This window comes from Hyla sarda, chromosome 3 (genome assembly GCF_029499605.1).
Source record: "Hyla sarda isolate aHylSar1 chromosome 3, aHylSar1.hap1, whole genome shotgun sequence".
In the NCBI taxonomy this organism is placed as follows: domain Eukaryota; kingdom Metazoa; phylum Chordata; class Amphibia; order Anura; family Hylidae; genus Hyla; species Hyla sarda.
This window is the reverse complement of record NC_079191.1, coordinates 256,060,481-256,076,394: the sequence shown is the minus strand read 5'-3', so window position 1 is coordinate 256,076,394 and position 15,914 is coordinate 256,060,481. Positions and strand designations below refer to the sequence as shown.

Here is a 15,914-nt window from a genome sequence, read left to right as displayed (position 1 = left end):
TTATGTTTCTTATTCTGGAGGTTATGTTTAGGGAATAAAACCCATGTACACACTTAATTGTATGTCCACACATCGCATATACGCAGTGGATTTCATCTAAGGCCCCTTTCACACTATAAATTCATCCGTTTTAAAGACCCGTTATAATGCTCCATTATGGAAACCCTTAAAATCGGCTGTTAAACGTCCGGTACAAAATCCCATTATAGTCTATGTGATTTTTACATTATCCCTTTTTACCCCTCATAGCCAGTTATTAATAACAGATGTTATACTGTGCATGCACTATTCTGTCCCCCATTACAAAACAACATCTGTTATTAATAACTGGCTATGACGGGCTAAAACGGATAATGTAAAAATCCCATAGACTATAATGGGATTTTGTAACGGCCGTTTAACAGCCGATTTTAAAGGTTTTCATAACGGAACATTAAACGGATCTTTAAAAAGGGATGAATTTTATAGTGTGAAAGGAGCCCAAGAAATTCCACAGGTACAACCTTAAAAGTTTTTCTGCAATCAATGTTGTGTATTTGCTGGCAAGGTTTTTTTTCTTTGCAGATTTTATTCTGTGTCCAATGACTAAAATAAGAACAAAAAAATAATTGAGATAGATAGATAATATTATATATATATATATATATATATATATAATATTATCTATCTCAAACTTGCTGCAGATTTTACCTGTGCATTTCCTTGCCTGAAACCTGCCGTGTATACACTATGGGAGAGGTTTATCACAAACTGTCCAAAAGAATAGTTGCTGAGTTGCCCATAGCAACCAGATTTTTTTAAAGGCCTGTTAAAAAAAAAAAAAAAAAAAAATCATCTTCTTAATGAATCCCTGGTACTCAAGCACTAAACCTAGTGGACTAAGTAACGCAGCTTATCCTAACACCATATAGGCCTACATGAATATATAGATTGTTACATTGCTTTGCTGCTATATTGTACTTAGAAATGTACACATTGGAGCAGATTTATCAAAACCTGTGTAGGGGAAAAGTGGTGCAGTTGCCCATAGCAACCAATCAGATATCTTTTTCATTTTTCAAAGGCCTCTAAAATGAAAGAAGCAATCCGATTGGTTGCTATGGGCAACTGCATCAATCTTCCTCTACACTGGTTTTGATAAATCTCACACATAGGAAACCTTTCCAGAAGAAAAGTTGCTGAGTTGCCCATAGCAACCAATCGGATTGCTTCTTTCATTTTAAAGAGGCCTTTGAAAAATGAAAAAGATATCTGATTGGTTGCTATGGGCAACTGCACCACTTTTCCCCTACACAGGTTTTGATAAATCTGCTCCAATGTGTACATTTCTAAGTACAATATAGCAGCAAAGCAATGTAACAATCTATATATTCATGTAGGCCTATATGGTGTTAGGATAAGCTGCGTTACTTAGTCCACTAGGTTTAGTGTCGAGTACCAGGGATTCATCAAGAAGATGATCCACATGTAAAAGCCGGGATCAGGCCTTTCACAGTCAAAATGAAGTCTGGTAATAACAGAAGTTTTGAGGAGAAAGATAATGGGGACAAACCTACTACTGTGCTGTGAGGAAACCTGCCCTGATGTGAGATTTTCCAGCAGATCAGCTCCCCACTTTTACATCAGTGTACAATAGTTACATATTATTGCCAAAGTGTTGGCATCATTTTCAGAAACAACCATGGCAAAAAACACAAGTGATCTTGACTAGTTTGTGTCCAGCAATACACATTTTTATGGTGGTCACAAACAGCCCTAGACTAGTCCGCTGCCTTGTTTACTGTGGCCTAGTCTACATGCTGCCCATGCCAGGTGTAGCAGATGCTCAGGAAGTAACACACAGCTGTTCAACTATATAAAGTAAGGGTACGTTCACACAGGCGGATTTTTTTGTGGGTTTTCCGCTGCGTATTTGAAAGGGGCGGGCTCTTCTCGGCTGTCCGCAGCAGATTTTCCGCAGCAAGCCCCATTGAAGTCAGTAGGGACTACGGCAGATTTTCCGCAGCGTAAATTTCACCGCGGAAAATCTGCTGCGGACAGCCGAGAAGAGCCTGCCCTCTTTCAAATATGCAGCGGAAAACCCGCAAAAAAAATCTGCTCGTGTGAACGTACCCTAAGGTCATAGAGGCATCACTTTCCAGACTTATGAAAAGGAGCACCATAACAATAAAAGGCTGTTTTACCATCCCCACTCTCCTATACCCCAAATCCCAGATCTCATATTGGGTTGTAGAATATATAATTCTCTCGCTCTTTGACCACACTTATGGTAACAACATGTTGATAGAAAGAATGTATGTTTGTTGTCAATAAAGATCTAGAATGTAAGAAGTGTGATGTTCAGTATACAGCAAAGGGGTTGAGAAGAGGAGGAAGAAAGAAAAGGAAGATAATAATAATAATATACTACAATCGAACTATCGACATTTATCCATAAACCAAACTAAAATTACAATATCCCTAGTCTCTTAGAAAGCTTTATTTTGTAAATTAACTTAGATCAAAGTTACTTTAGTTCTAGTTATAACTATATCAATTCATGCTGTTTTTGTATTAATAATATTTCTAACGCTCAAGAAAGCAAATGTCAAGATCATGTTCATCTACAAGATACACCAAACAACAATTTTTACATTATTGAACTTAATATGCAGGTAATTAAAGAATGCCGTATGTTCTGTATTTGAAAAATTAGAAATAAAAATGACTTTAAAAAGGAAGTGAATGTGACTGCTGAAGCCACGACTGACTGTAGTTTCCTGTGCACAGGGTAGGGTGGTGACTTCACAGTGGCACAGTAAAACCTCTTTAATGTTCGTGTCTTGTGCCTAATAGATTGTCATTAATAAAATTTGGATTTTTATTCTATTAGCCTAAATAAATCCTGACAGGACTCCTAGGAAAGCTAGTGAGTCAGATTCTCTGTACATGCAGTGGCAAAAGGTAAAACTGTCAATTGGTGTGGGCAGGGTAAGCAAGACCCTAAGGCCAGGTTAACATCAAGGAACCTTTGGTGGGAAAATTGTTGGCTAGAGATTCTGTCCGGCAGTGTGGACACGAATCGGCGCTAGGAACACATGGACTGCATTGACGTCCATCATAGACTGCAATGCACTTGTGAGCGGATCTGCCGAAAGAATAAACATGTTAATTCATTTATTCCTGCAGCAGAATTTTCCAGCATGCACGATGAAGCAGAATCCCTTACAAAAAATAAATAAATACAAACAATGTAAGGCTGCTGCACTAGAATTTCTGAGCAGAATGCCGGACGGTAATCCTGCTCAGAAATTCCATCAAGTGAATCCAACCTTAGGAGTCTTGTCAGGATTTTAAGATTATGGACAACTTTTATATGGAAAAAAAAAAATGCAGTTTGCAACCTGCTCCTACATAGTTTCAGACTTTTCCCATAACAGCAACGAGTCACCCATGCAATAAGGGATAACTCTACAAGATGGCACAAACCTGTTAAAGCTTATTGCAAAGTAATTAAATATTATATGCACTTAGATAAAGTCAGTGAAAGTACTGGTTGAAAGGGTGGCTTTAGTCTTCTAAAAACACATTCATATTCAATCCAAAAAATGCAATCCAATAAACATCAATGAAAATACGTGCAATACTGAACAGATCCTGAGTAAGGATGAATGGAGGAAACTTTATAACATAAATGTCTAATATAGAAGCCTGGTGTAGCCATAGCCATGATCAATACAGCTATGTTTCAAGTGCAAAGCATAGCTTCAAATGTGTTTAAACCATAGAGACACCCTGTAGCCTATACATGCAGCCTGGGAGCAGTGAGCTGAGGAGCTGTGTAATATAGACAGGATGTTTAACCAGCCGTCACAAATACTTGATCTGATGGCAGTCTCCAACTGTTCCACAATACAGGGTATTCCATTATCCCACTGCTTATTCCACCCACTGCTGTAATCCTTATACTAATCCGGATTACACTTGTGAAGGTGACAGGGAAAATTTACTGGCACTGTATCAAATGTTTCTCCCACAGTGAATATTATACTGGCTTCACTGGCCCCAGGGTACAGTAAGGGAGCCAGATACCCTTTCATAAAGGACAGGCTGCAAAACAATATATAAACAGCAATGTTCAAAAGTTCATGTTTAATAAGATAAAGGGGAGATATATCAAAACCTGTGCAGATAAAGAAGTGGTGTAGTTGCCCATAGTGACCAGTCAGAATGCTTTTATTTTTTTTACAGGCCTCTTTAAAAATAAAAAAGAAGCGATCTGATTGGTTGCCATGAACAACTGCACCCCTTTTTCTCTACACATTGTTGTGTCCCCTCAAAATAATCAGCACAGCCATTAATGTCTAAACCTTGGCAACAACGAAAGTGAGTACACCCCTAACTAGAAATGTCCACATTTGGCCCAAAGTATCAATATTTTGTGTGACCATTTTTTTTGCAGCACTGTCTTAAACCACTTGGACATGGAGCTCACCAGAACTTTGCAAGTTACCACTGGAGTCCTCTTCTACTGCTCCATGACGACATCATGAAGCTGGTGGATGTTAGAGCCCTTGCGCTCCCTCACCTTTAGTATGAGGATGCTTTACAGATGCTCTATAGCAGTGTTATAGTATATAGTGTTCTAGTTATGTTTTCAGAATTTCCTTAGTCTTTCACAGGTGATATAATTATGGTCAGTGAATCAGCTATCACCACAGTTATATCATCTGCGAACGACTAAGCAAATCCGGAAAACATGACCTGTTGGGGGGGGGGGGGGGAATTGGCGGTCTTGAGGACCGCACTAGAGAAACACTGCTCTACAGGGCTTAGGTTTGGAGACATGCTTGGCTAGACCATCATCTTTACCATCAGCTTCTTTAGCAAGGCAGCAGTCATCTTGGAGGTTGAGTGTTTGGGGTCATTATGCTGAAATATTGCCCCGAGACCCATTCTCCAATGAGAGGGGGATCAAACTCTGCTTCAGTATGTGACAGTACATGTTGGCATTCATGTTTCCCTCATTTGTAGCTTCCCAGTGCCAGCAGAGCTCATGCAGCCCCAGACCCTGACACGCCGATCACCATGCTTGACAGCACGCAAGACACTTGACTCTAGACTCCTCATCTGGTTGTTGGCACACAAGCTTGACACCATCTGAACCAAATAAGTTTATCCTGGTGTCAAAGGTTTTTGGTCTGTATGTCTTTAGCAAACTGTTTTCCGGCTTTCTTATGTTACATCTTTAGAAAATGCTTCATTTCGGGATAACAGCCATGCAGACCAATTTGATGCAGTGTGTGCGGTGTATGGTCCGAGCACTGACATGCTGACCTTCCACCCCTTCAGCAATTCTGGCAGCACTTATGTCCTTTTCCCCAAGGACAACCTCTGGATCTGACACTAAGCATGTGCACTCCATTTCTTTGGTTGACCATGGTGAGGCCTTAATTGAGTGAAACCTGCAATGTAAAACTGCTGTATGGTCTTGTCCACCATGCTGCAGCTCAGTCTCAGGAACCTGGCAGTCTTCTTATCCAGAATCTTATCTCAGCCATCTTTATGTAGAGCTACAATTATTTTTTCAGATCCTCGAAGAGGTGTCATGTTAAACTTCCAGTGACTAGTATTCGTGTAAGAGCGATAACACCAAATTTAAGAACACCTTCTCACCATTCACACCTGAGCCCTTGTTACACTAACGAGTCACATTACAAAGGGGAGGGTAAATGGCTGATTGAGACATTTCAATTTAAGGGTGTACTCCCTTTTGTTGCCAAGGACTATACATTAATGGCTGTGTTTTAAGTTATTTCGAGAGGACATAACATTAAAACACTGTTATACAAGGCTGTGCACTCACATTGTAGCAAAGGGTCATCTTTTCAGCGTTTTCACATAAGGCAATAAAATATTTACAAAAATGAGGGGTGGACCGTGCCGTGCATACATATTCACCCTTAGACATTTGGACATTTTGTCACAGTAGAACCACAGATTCAAATTTATTTTATTGTGATTTTATGTAATGGACCAACACAAAATAAATAGTCCATTTTAAAGTGGGGGAAATATTACATGGATTTTCAAAACATTTAAAAATATAAATCTGAAAAGAGTGCATCTATATTCACCCTCTTTACTGTGAAACCCCTACCAAAGTTCTGGTATGACCAATTGTCTTCACAAGTCACAAAATTAGTAAGTAGGGTCCACCTGTATGAAATTTAATCTCAGTACAAATACATCTGTTCTGTGAATGCCTCAGAGTTTGTTAGAGAGCATTACTGAACAAACAGCTGCATAAAGACCAAAAGAGCTCGCCAAACAGGTCCTGGATTAAGTTATGAAGAAGTACAAGACCGGGTTAGGAGATTAAAAAAAAAAATCCCACAACTAACCGCACCATAAAATCCATAATCAGAAAATGGAAGAATATTGCACAACCACAATCCTACCAGGACAAGGTCACCCACCCAAACAAGCCAGGCAAGGAGAAATTTAATTTGAGAAGCAACCAAGAGGCCCATTGTAACTCTGGAGGAACTGCAAAGATCAACAGCCGAGGTGGGAGAATCTGTCCACAGGATAACTATTAGTAGTGTGCTTCATAATTTTGGCCTAAAACACTATGTGTTGTGGAAACCCAACAATGCCCATCAATCACCCTGATAGTGAAACATGGTGGTGGTAGCATCATGCTGTGAGAATGCTTCTCTTCAGGTGTAGGGAAACTGTTTAGAATTGATAGAAAGATGGATGAAGCAAAATACAGGGCAATCTGATGCAGTCTGCAAGAGACTTGAGACTGGAACAGAAGTTAATCTTTAAGGGAATTTGTCACCATTAGAAATCTAATAAATCAGTAAAGGAAAAAAAAAAAAGTTTAAAAAAGCACCATCAGAGTTCCTACATGCATGTAATCTAAAAAGAGATTTATGCCTTTAGAATGCTGCTGACTTTGGTTGCTACTGACAAAATAGGCTCCACCAAAAGGAAGACAGACAATCTATGACAGTGGCTCCAAATGGACATAGCTTTATGGAAGAAGGCCTCTTATGTGTTCTTAGCTAAACTACAGGTGAATAAACTAAATGTTTGCATCTAAACATTGCAGCTCATCAGGTAATTCTGGATCTGAAATGCTTCTGGGCCATTATACAAAGTGACTAATCACCCATACTCCTCCTTGTCTGTATTTACACCTATACTAAGACTGCTTGTTGTTCAAACAACACAAACCCAACTGGTCTCCTCTCAGGATCAAACACAAAATGTAGGTAAGGGGTGAGTGATGATCTGAGGAGTTTGTTTTGCACTTTTTATAACCACTTAATAAAACCAAGTGACTGTTGTCTTCTGTTGATCCTATAAACAAAAAAGCTCTCCTTCCTAACTTGTTCCAAACCGTTTAAGGACCTGATAATACAGTGTGTTTATACCCAAGCGTGTTCAGGTTGCACAGGAATAGTGAATGGTGGTGCCTGTGTCACTCCCATGAGATGGCATTGAGCGTTCTTGCCTCAGGAGATGTGAAACAGTAAACTTACTTGACCTGTCAACTCAGAGGTGTTGCTGAAACAATAGCTTCAACCTTACATAGCCGGGCTATTGTCAGTCTTGTCCTTCAAAATTAAGAAAACCACATATGGAGGTAGTACAATAGACAGAACACTTCCCACCTGGACCTACTGTGTCAACCACAATGGCAAGATTATTGTAATGTGAGATAGGACCATTACTTCGGCCTGTCTTTGTGAGAGACTGCCCCAGTTAAATAAACTCTGGTTACATGGCTTGTTCTGGCTGTAATACAGTGTCAATTATTAATGCCCAAGTGACATTTGTGAAAATGCAGGCAACAGAGGGAACTTGTCTACCAATTACCTTGTAAGATCAGCTAAGATATACAAGGATGTGACACTTATGTAAAACAGCATCTAAGGGGAAGGCTTGGTTTCAACACAGGCTTTTTTTCTGGAGTATTTTTTTTCTTCAAAACTGCCACTGGAGTTTTAGAGCCAAAGTCAGAAGTGGATCCGAAAGAAAGGAGAAGTGTAAGTCCTTCTTTGATATTTCCCTTTCCTTTTGAATACACTTCTGACTTTGGCTCAAAAACTGAAAAGGCAGTTTTCCAAAAAACCATCAGAAAAAAACCTGTGTGGAAACCAAGCAGAAAGCAAACAGGCAAATAAAATGCATCAATTATTTGTCTTCCACTTTCCACTGTGGCTGATGGGGGAAAGGTAGTGGCCTCTTTCTATCATATCTAGATGTCTTGGTAAGGCATATGGGCATGGGCTGTTCTTGATAGTGTGATAGTTTTTTCAGAATTGATTCATACTGCCAGACATATTCCAAAAGGACATAGGGGAACATTTATCATTGTTTGCTTTGGTAAGAGTTCTGTAGGCATTTTTTTGCTTTGGGTTTGCTTATGTATGACGTATTTATCATACTATCACAGGGGGTTGATAAATTTGGCTTACACAAGCATTTAGTTTTTTCTTTTCCTTTCAGATCCATCTATCCTGTGGGCTACTTCAGATTTGGTGAACTACGATGACCAGCATTTTTTTATTTATTTAATATTAACAACATTTTGTAACCAGGGCTTGTGGGGGAGTGTTTTTTTGGAATACATTTTTTTTTTATTTACTTTACAGGCTTAGTAGTGGAAGCAGTCTTATAGACTGAGTCCATTACTAAGATGGGGCTTAGCGTTAGCTCCAACAACAGCTAGCGATAACCCCCGATTATTACCCTGGTACCCATCTCCACAGGGCTGTCAGGAAGAGTCGGTACCAACAGGCCCAGAGCATCAAATATGGCGCTCCTGGACCTAGGTGGTAACAGGCTGGCATTATTTAGGCTTGGGAGGGCCAGTAACAATGGTCGTCACCCACCCTGGGTAACGCCAGGCTGTTGCTGCTTGGTTGGTATCTGGCTGAAAATAAAAAGACAGGGAACCATGTGGTTTTTCTTTTATTATTTATGGGGGGAAAAACAAAAACAAAAGAACACATAGGGTTCCCCATATTTTCATTCTCAGCCAGATACCAACTAAGCAGCAACAGCCTGACGTTACCAGGGTGGGCGAGGACCAATGTTACTGGCCCTCCCCAGCCTAAACGCCAGCCTGTTACGGCCTAGGTCCAGGAGTGCCATATTTGACGCTCTGTGCCAGTTGGTAACGGCTCTTCCCAGCACCCCTGTGGTGGTGGGTACCGGGGTAATAATCGGGGGTTAGCGCTAGCTGTTTTTGGGGCTAACGCTAAGACCTGGCTTAGTAATGAATTCTGTCTATAAGACAGCTTCCACTACTAAGCATGTAAAGTAAATAAAAAAACATGTTTAAAAAACGTATTCAAAAAAACACTCCCTCGCAAGCCCTCAACCATTTTATTAAAAGCAAGCAAAAAATTAATATAAAAAAAAAACTGGTCATCGTCGTAGTCCACAGGATACACTGATCTGAAATGAGAAAAAAAAAAAAAACATGGAAAATAGGTTAGTACATTTTATTGCAACCCGCCCGCACTGCACGGCTAAAACTCCCAGCATGCCCTTACGGTAAGAACATAATGGCATAATGGGAGTTGTAGTCATGCAGCAGGGCTGGGGGAGATGTGCAAGCTGGTGACAAGCTTGTCACCTGCATGACTACAACTCCCAGCATGCCCTTACAGTAACAACATGCTGGGAGTTGTAGTCATGCGGCGCTGGTGGGTGACACGCTGCCCATCTATCACACTCCCCCCGTGCCGCACAACTACAATTCCCAGCATGTTCTTACAGTAAGGATATGCTGGGAGTTGAAGTAGTGATGCGTGGGCGGGAGATGTGCGGTCTGGTGACAAGCTTGTCACCCTCCTGTACATCTCCTACCCCACCGTGCCTGTGAAAATGAAAGTAATAAATAAAATTAAATCGCACAAAAAGTCTCACCTGCAACTTTTTGTGCGACTTTTGTACACAAAAAAAGCTGCTTAAATCCCTTGATAAATCTCCCCCATAGTCATTTGGCACATATAGTGAAAGTGCCCAGAGATATAAATCCCAAAAGGTTTTTATTCCATTTCTGGTATGTAAAAAAACAAACATCCCCCTTAATTAAATCTTTAGAACATAACCTGTTGGGGGGTTGTTTGAGGGCTGATTTTGGAAAAATTACTCAAGAGGACCACCAATGTCCATTGTTTTAATGGGCGCCATAAGACTGTTGGGCTGCCACCTTTAAATACACAAATAGGATAAGGGTGCATGCACACCACGTTTTCACTCTACGGGTGCCGGACCGACGCCCTAATCCATTGACTTTAATGAGCCGACCGGAGGCACCGTTTTACTCCGGTTGGCTCATTTTTGACCCATATCCGGTTTTCTGATCGGACCTCAAAATGTAAAATTACTACTAGATGCTAAAATGAACACCGTGGAATAACATTGCACTATACAAAAGTACAGTAAAATTATCCAACCTTAATAAAACATTAAAAGAATTAGCTGAAGGACGCCCATGGGCTTTTCAGACTTTTTAAGCAGCTGGAAACTCACCTTGCATCTTGGACACTTCTGAGCATTCCTTTGCCCATACTCAATCTCATTGGCCCAGTGACGTAAAAGCTTGTCCCCTTTCTTGTACTCCCTGCAGTTAACTCCTTCATGCCAGGGAGAATGGCACTTAAAACACCATACAAATTGGCAAGATGGACACTGAATCTAAAAGCAAAAAAAAATTAAAAAAAAATAAAATTAATACACAAATAATTAAATAAAAATAAATACAATGAAGAGATGTAGTCATTTGTTATTGTCACAAATCCAAAAAGTCTGGTCAGATAACACCAGCTTAAAGGGATACTCTGCCGGAAAACATCTTCTCTATCCAAAGGATAGGGGACAATATGTCTAATAGCGGGGGTCCCGCTGCTGGGGACCACCGTGATTTCTGCTGTGGCACCCCAGTCATCTGAAGCACGGAGTGAACTCCACTCCGTGCTGGATGACTGATGACTACAGCCGTCACGCCCCCTCCTATAGACTTGCATTGAGGGGGCGGGGTGTGACGTCATGAGGGGCGGGGCTATGATGTCACAGGCTCCGGCTCTAAGCATTCGGACCATTTTGTTCCAAACGCTGGGCAGCGGAGTACCCCTTTAAAGAAAATGTAAAAGATTTTTCAGGCTAATGGAAAAATTTCACAGGGGTAAGGGATGGTAGTAGAGAACCTATACTCCTCCACCCTTTGCTCGCATGGGACACTGCAGCCAATCACTGGCCTCAGTCGGCATGTGCACAAGTGAAGTGTATGGTAACGTCATCAGGGACTGCAGAGCAGCAGCGCTGGACTGGGAATGAGCAGTAAGAGTAAGAAAAAGTGTTTTTGTTCCTTGTCCCTGGACTCTTTAAATAGTCTCTGACTGTAGAATCTAAATCTACCTACCATCTGTCATGTACTTCCTTCACACTTACGTCATATACTACAACCAAATTAGCATCAAATAATACAATATGTGCAATAGTGCTGTAAAATAAAGCAGGTCACACAGCAGCCTGGTGTATGGCCTCCTAATGAATTGTGGTTATTTGGGTGTTATGTAACAGCTCTACATATCTGAATCCTTCAACAAGTTCAGCTTAAATCAATAGACTGGTATGCTAAAAATGAAGGTGATCCGCTGGTAATCCCAAAGGGAATGCAGTCACTTACGTTTAACATAGGAGTACATTCTAATAAGCTTGGTTTACCCTCAAGAACACAACCAAGCAATACAGCCAGCCTATTTATATTATACCTTTATCTTTGTGTACAGTGAATTGAGTTACAATTGATGCCTGATCAACACATGACCAACAAATTCTCCTACCATGTGGACAACAGCCAAAGCCAACCGAGTAATACTGCTAGTGGATTCTCCTCAGGGATGGTTTGATTTTTACAAACACTACATTGCTCTCAGAACTGCAGTCCCATATTTTTCTCCAACTGGCCTGGAATTGTCGCAGTGGTTCAGGAAACAAACTACAAGGCTTTTTTGTGTGTTACAAAAGAGATTGAGAGAGAAAAAAAATAACTAAACATGGCCCAGAGGTTGGCAGAGAACAGTGAAATCTGTTGTTACAACCAGGAAAACATATGCTTGATAAGTGTTTGACTATCAGATTTTATTCCCTCTAGATGTACACAAAAGGGAATTAACTTAGCTTTTATGGGGCCGATATCTCTTTGGTCCGGTTAGCTCAGTGGGCTGTTCGGGACCGCCGTGGTGAAATCGCAGCATCCTAAACAGCTGAGAGGACCGCTGTTACCTTCCTTCCCGATGTCCAATCGTCACTTGATTGCGCCAAGCCTGAGATCCAGGCTTGAGCAATTGAGCACAGATAACACGGATCAAAGCTATGCTATGGCATAGCATTGTTCAGTGTATGCAATCAAAGTATGCATGTAATAGTCCCCTATGGGGACTAAAGAAAAAAAAAGTGTAAAAAAAAAGTTAAAAATAAATAAATGAAAAAAAAGTTAGTAAATGTGATTTAACTCTTTCCCTAATAAAAGTTTGAATCACCCCCCTTTTACCATGAAAAAAAAATAAATGAAAAAAATTAAAATGTGGTATCGCCGCGTGCATAAATGTCCTAACTATAAAAAAAGAAAATGTTAATTAAACCGCACGGTCAATGGAGTACACGTAAAAAAAATTCAAAGTCCAAAATTGCATATTTTGGCCACTTTGCATACCATAAAAAAAAAAAAAAAAAAAAAAAAAAAAAAAAAAAAAAAAAAAAAATTATATATATATATATATAGATATATATATATATATATATAATATATATATAATATATATATATATATATATATATATAATATATATATAATATATATATAATATATATATATATATATATATATATATATACATATATATATATATATACATATATATATATATATACATATATATATATATATACATATATATATATATATATATATATACATACTTCAGATCATGGCGCAAAAAATTAGCCCCGCATGCAGGAAAAATAAAAAAGTTATAGGGGTCAGAAGATGACAATTTTAAAACAAATTTTGGTGCATGTAGTTATAATTTTTTTAAGTAGTAAAATAAAACCTATATAAATTAGGTGTCCTTGTAACCGTATGAACCTACAGAATAAAGATAATGTGTCGTTTGTACTGAATAGAATAGGAAGCCCCCAAAATTTACAAAATGGCGTTTTTTCTTCTTCAATTTTGCCCCACAAATTTTGAAAAATGAAAAATGGCCTGAGAGGGAAGGGGTTAAATAGCCCACACACTGCTGACCCACAGTCACCCACATAGCAAGCAAGAGGGAAAAATATATATTATATATATATATATATATATATATATATATATATATATATATATATATATATATATATATATATATAAAAAAGGTATCCGCCTATAGTGTCAAGAGTGTTATAAGAAGAAAAAAAAAAAAGTCACAAACATTTCAAAAAGATATTTACATTGACAACCTCATTTAATATGTAGTTTTCTGACAATGCATTATTTTTAGTAAAATTGTAGGGATCCTTACTGTGCTGTTCTTTCTTGCTTTTGATTGGATAGTAACTTTGTAAATACATTATCTTAACATGATTCAGAGTATGTTTTTTGTCCTAAATTTATATCCAAATAAAATTTTACCTGTTGTCTTAACCCCTTAAGGACGCAGGACGTAAATGTACGTCCTGGTGAGGTGGTACTTAACGCACCAGGACGTACATTTACGTCCTGTGCATAACTGCGGGCATCGGAGCGATGCCCGTGTCATGCGCGGCTGATCCCGGCTGCTGATCGCAGCCAGGGACCCGCCGGCAATGGCCGACGCCCGCGATCTCGCGGGCGTCCGCCATTAACCCCTCAGGTGCCGGGATCAATACAGATCCCAGCATCTGCGGCACTGCGCGATTTGAATGAATGATCGGATCGCCCGCAGCGCTGCTGCGGGGTTCCGATCATTCATAACGCCGCACGGAGGTCCCCTCTCCTTCCTCCGTCCGGATCCCGGCGTCTCCTGCTCTGGTCTGTGATCGAGCAGACCAGAGCAGGAGATGACCGATAATACTGATCTGTTCTATGTCCTATACATAGAACAGATCAGTATTAGCAATCATGGTATTGCTATGAATAGTCCCCTATGGGGACTATTGAAGTGTAAAAAAAAAATAAAAAAAATGTAAAAAGTAAAAAAAAAAAAAAAAAGTGAAAAATCCCCTCCCCCAATAAACAAGTAAAACGTCCGTTTTTTTCCTATTTTACCCCCAAAAAGCGTAAAAATTTTTTATACACATATTTTGTATCGCCGTGTGCGTAAATGTCCGAACTATTAAAATAAAATGTTAATGATCCCGTACGGTGAACGGCGTGAACGGAAAAAAAAAAAAAAAGTCAAAAATGTTTACTTTTTTAATACATTTTATTAAAAAAAAAAAATTATAAAAAATCAATTAAAAGTTTTTTATAAGCAAATGTGGTATCAAAAAAAAGTACAGATCATGGTGCAAAAAATTAGCCCCCATACCGCCGCTTATACGGAAAAATAAAAAAGTTAGAGGTCATCAAAATAAAGGGATTATAAACGTACTAATTTGGTTAAAAAGTTTGTGATTTTTTTTTAAGCACAATAATAATATAAAAGTACGTAATAATGGGTATCATTTTAATCGTATTGACCCTCAGAATAAAGAACACACGTCATTTTTACCATAAATTGTACGGCGTGAAAACGAAACCTTCCAAAATTAGCAAAATTGCGTTTTTCGTTTTAATTTCCCCACAAAAATAGTGTTTTTTGGTTGCGCCATACATTTTATGATATAATGAGTGATGTCATTACAAAGGACAACTGGTCGCGCAAAAAACAAGCCCTCATACTAGTCTGTGGATGAAAATATAAAAGAGTTATGATTTTTAGAAGGCGAGGAGGAAAAAATGAAAACGTAAAAATTTAATTGTCTGAGTCCTTAAGGCCAAAATGGGCTGAGTCCTTAACCCCTTAAGGACCAGGCCATTTTACACCTTAAGGACCGGAGCGTTTTTTGCAATTCTGACCACTGTCACTTTAAACATTAATAACTCTGGAATGCTTTTAGTTATTCTGATTCAGAGATTGTTTTTTCGTGACATATTCTACTTTAACTTAGTGGTAAAATTTTATGGTAACTTGCATCCTTTCTTGGTGAAAAATCCCAAAATTTGATGAAAAAAAAAGAAAATTTTGCATTTTTCTAACTTTGAAGCTCTCTGCTTGTAAGGAAAATGGATATTCAAAATATATATTTTTTGGGTTCACATATACAATATGTCTACTTTATGTTTGCATCATAAAATTTATGAGTTTTTACTTTTGGAAGACACCAGAGGGCTTCAAAGTTCAGTAGCAATTTTGAAATTTTTCACTAAATTTTCAAACTCACTATTTTTCAGGGACCAGTTCAGTTTTGAAGTGGCTTTGAAGGGTCTTCATATTAGAAATACCCCATAAATGACCCCATTATAAAAACTACACCCCCAAAGTATTCAAAATGACATTCAGTAAGTGTATTAACCCTTTAGGTGTTTCACAGGAATAGCAGCAAAGTGAAGGAGAAAATTCAAAATCTTCATTTTTTACACTCGCATGTTCTTGTAGACCCAATTTTTGAATTTTTGCAAGGGGTAAAAAGGAGAAAACTTTTACTTGTATTTGAAACCCAATTTCTCTCGAGTAAGCACATACCTCATTTGTCTATGTTAATTGTTCGGCGGGCGCAGTAGAGGACTCAGAAGGGAAGGAGCGACAAATGGTTTTTGGGGGGCATGCCGCATTTAGGAAGCCCCTATGGTGCCAGGACAGCAAAAAAAAAAACACATGGCATACCATTTTGGAAAC

At 38.9% G+C, this 15,914-nt stretch overlaps 1 protein-coding gene across 2 annotated transcripts in view; it reads right to left on the bottom strand.

Annotated features, from left to right (window-relative positions):
• The window catches only part of RNF217 (ring finger protein 217), a 96,646-nt gene that overhangs the window by 8,749 nt on the left and 71,983 nt on the right, over positions 1–15,914 (bottom strand). For both annotated transcript variants that reach the window (XM_056566466.1, XM_056566465.1), the window contains exon 3: positions 10,540–10,704. In XM_056566466.1, coding sequence (XP_056422441.1) covers positions 10,540–10,704 — 165 coding nt within the window. The remainder of the gene's footprint in view (positions 1–10,539; positions 10,705–15,914) is intronic.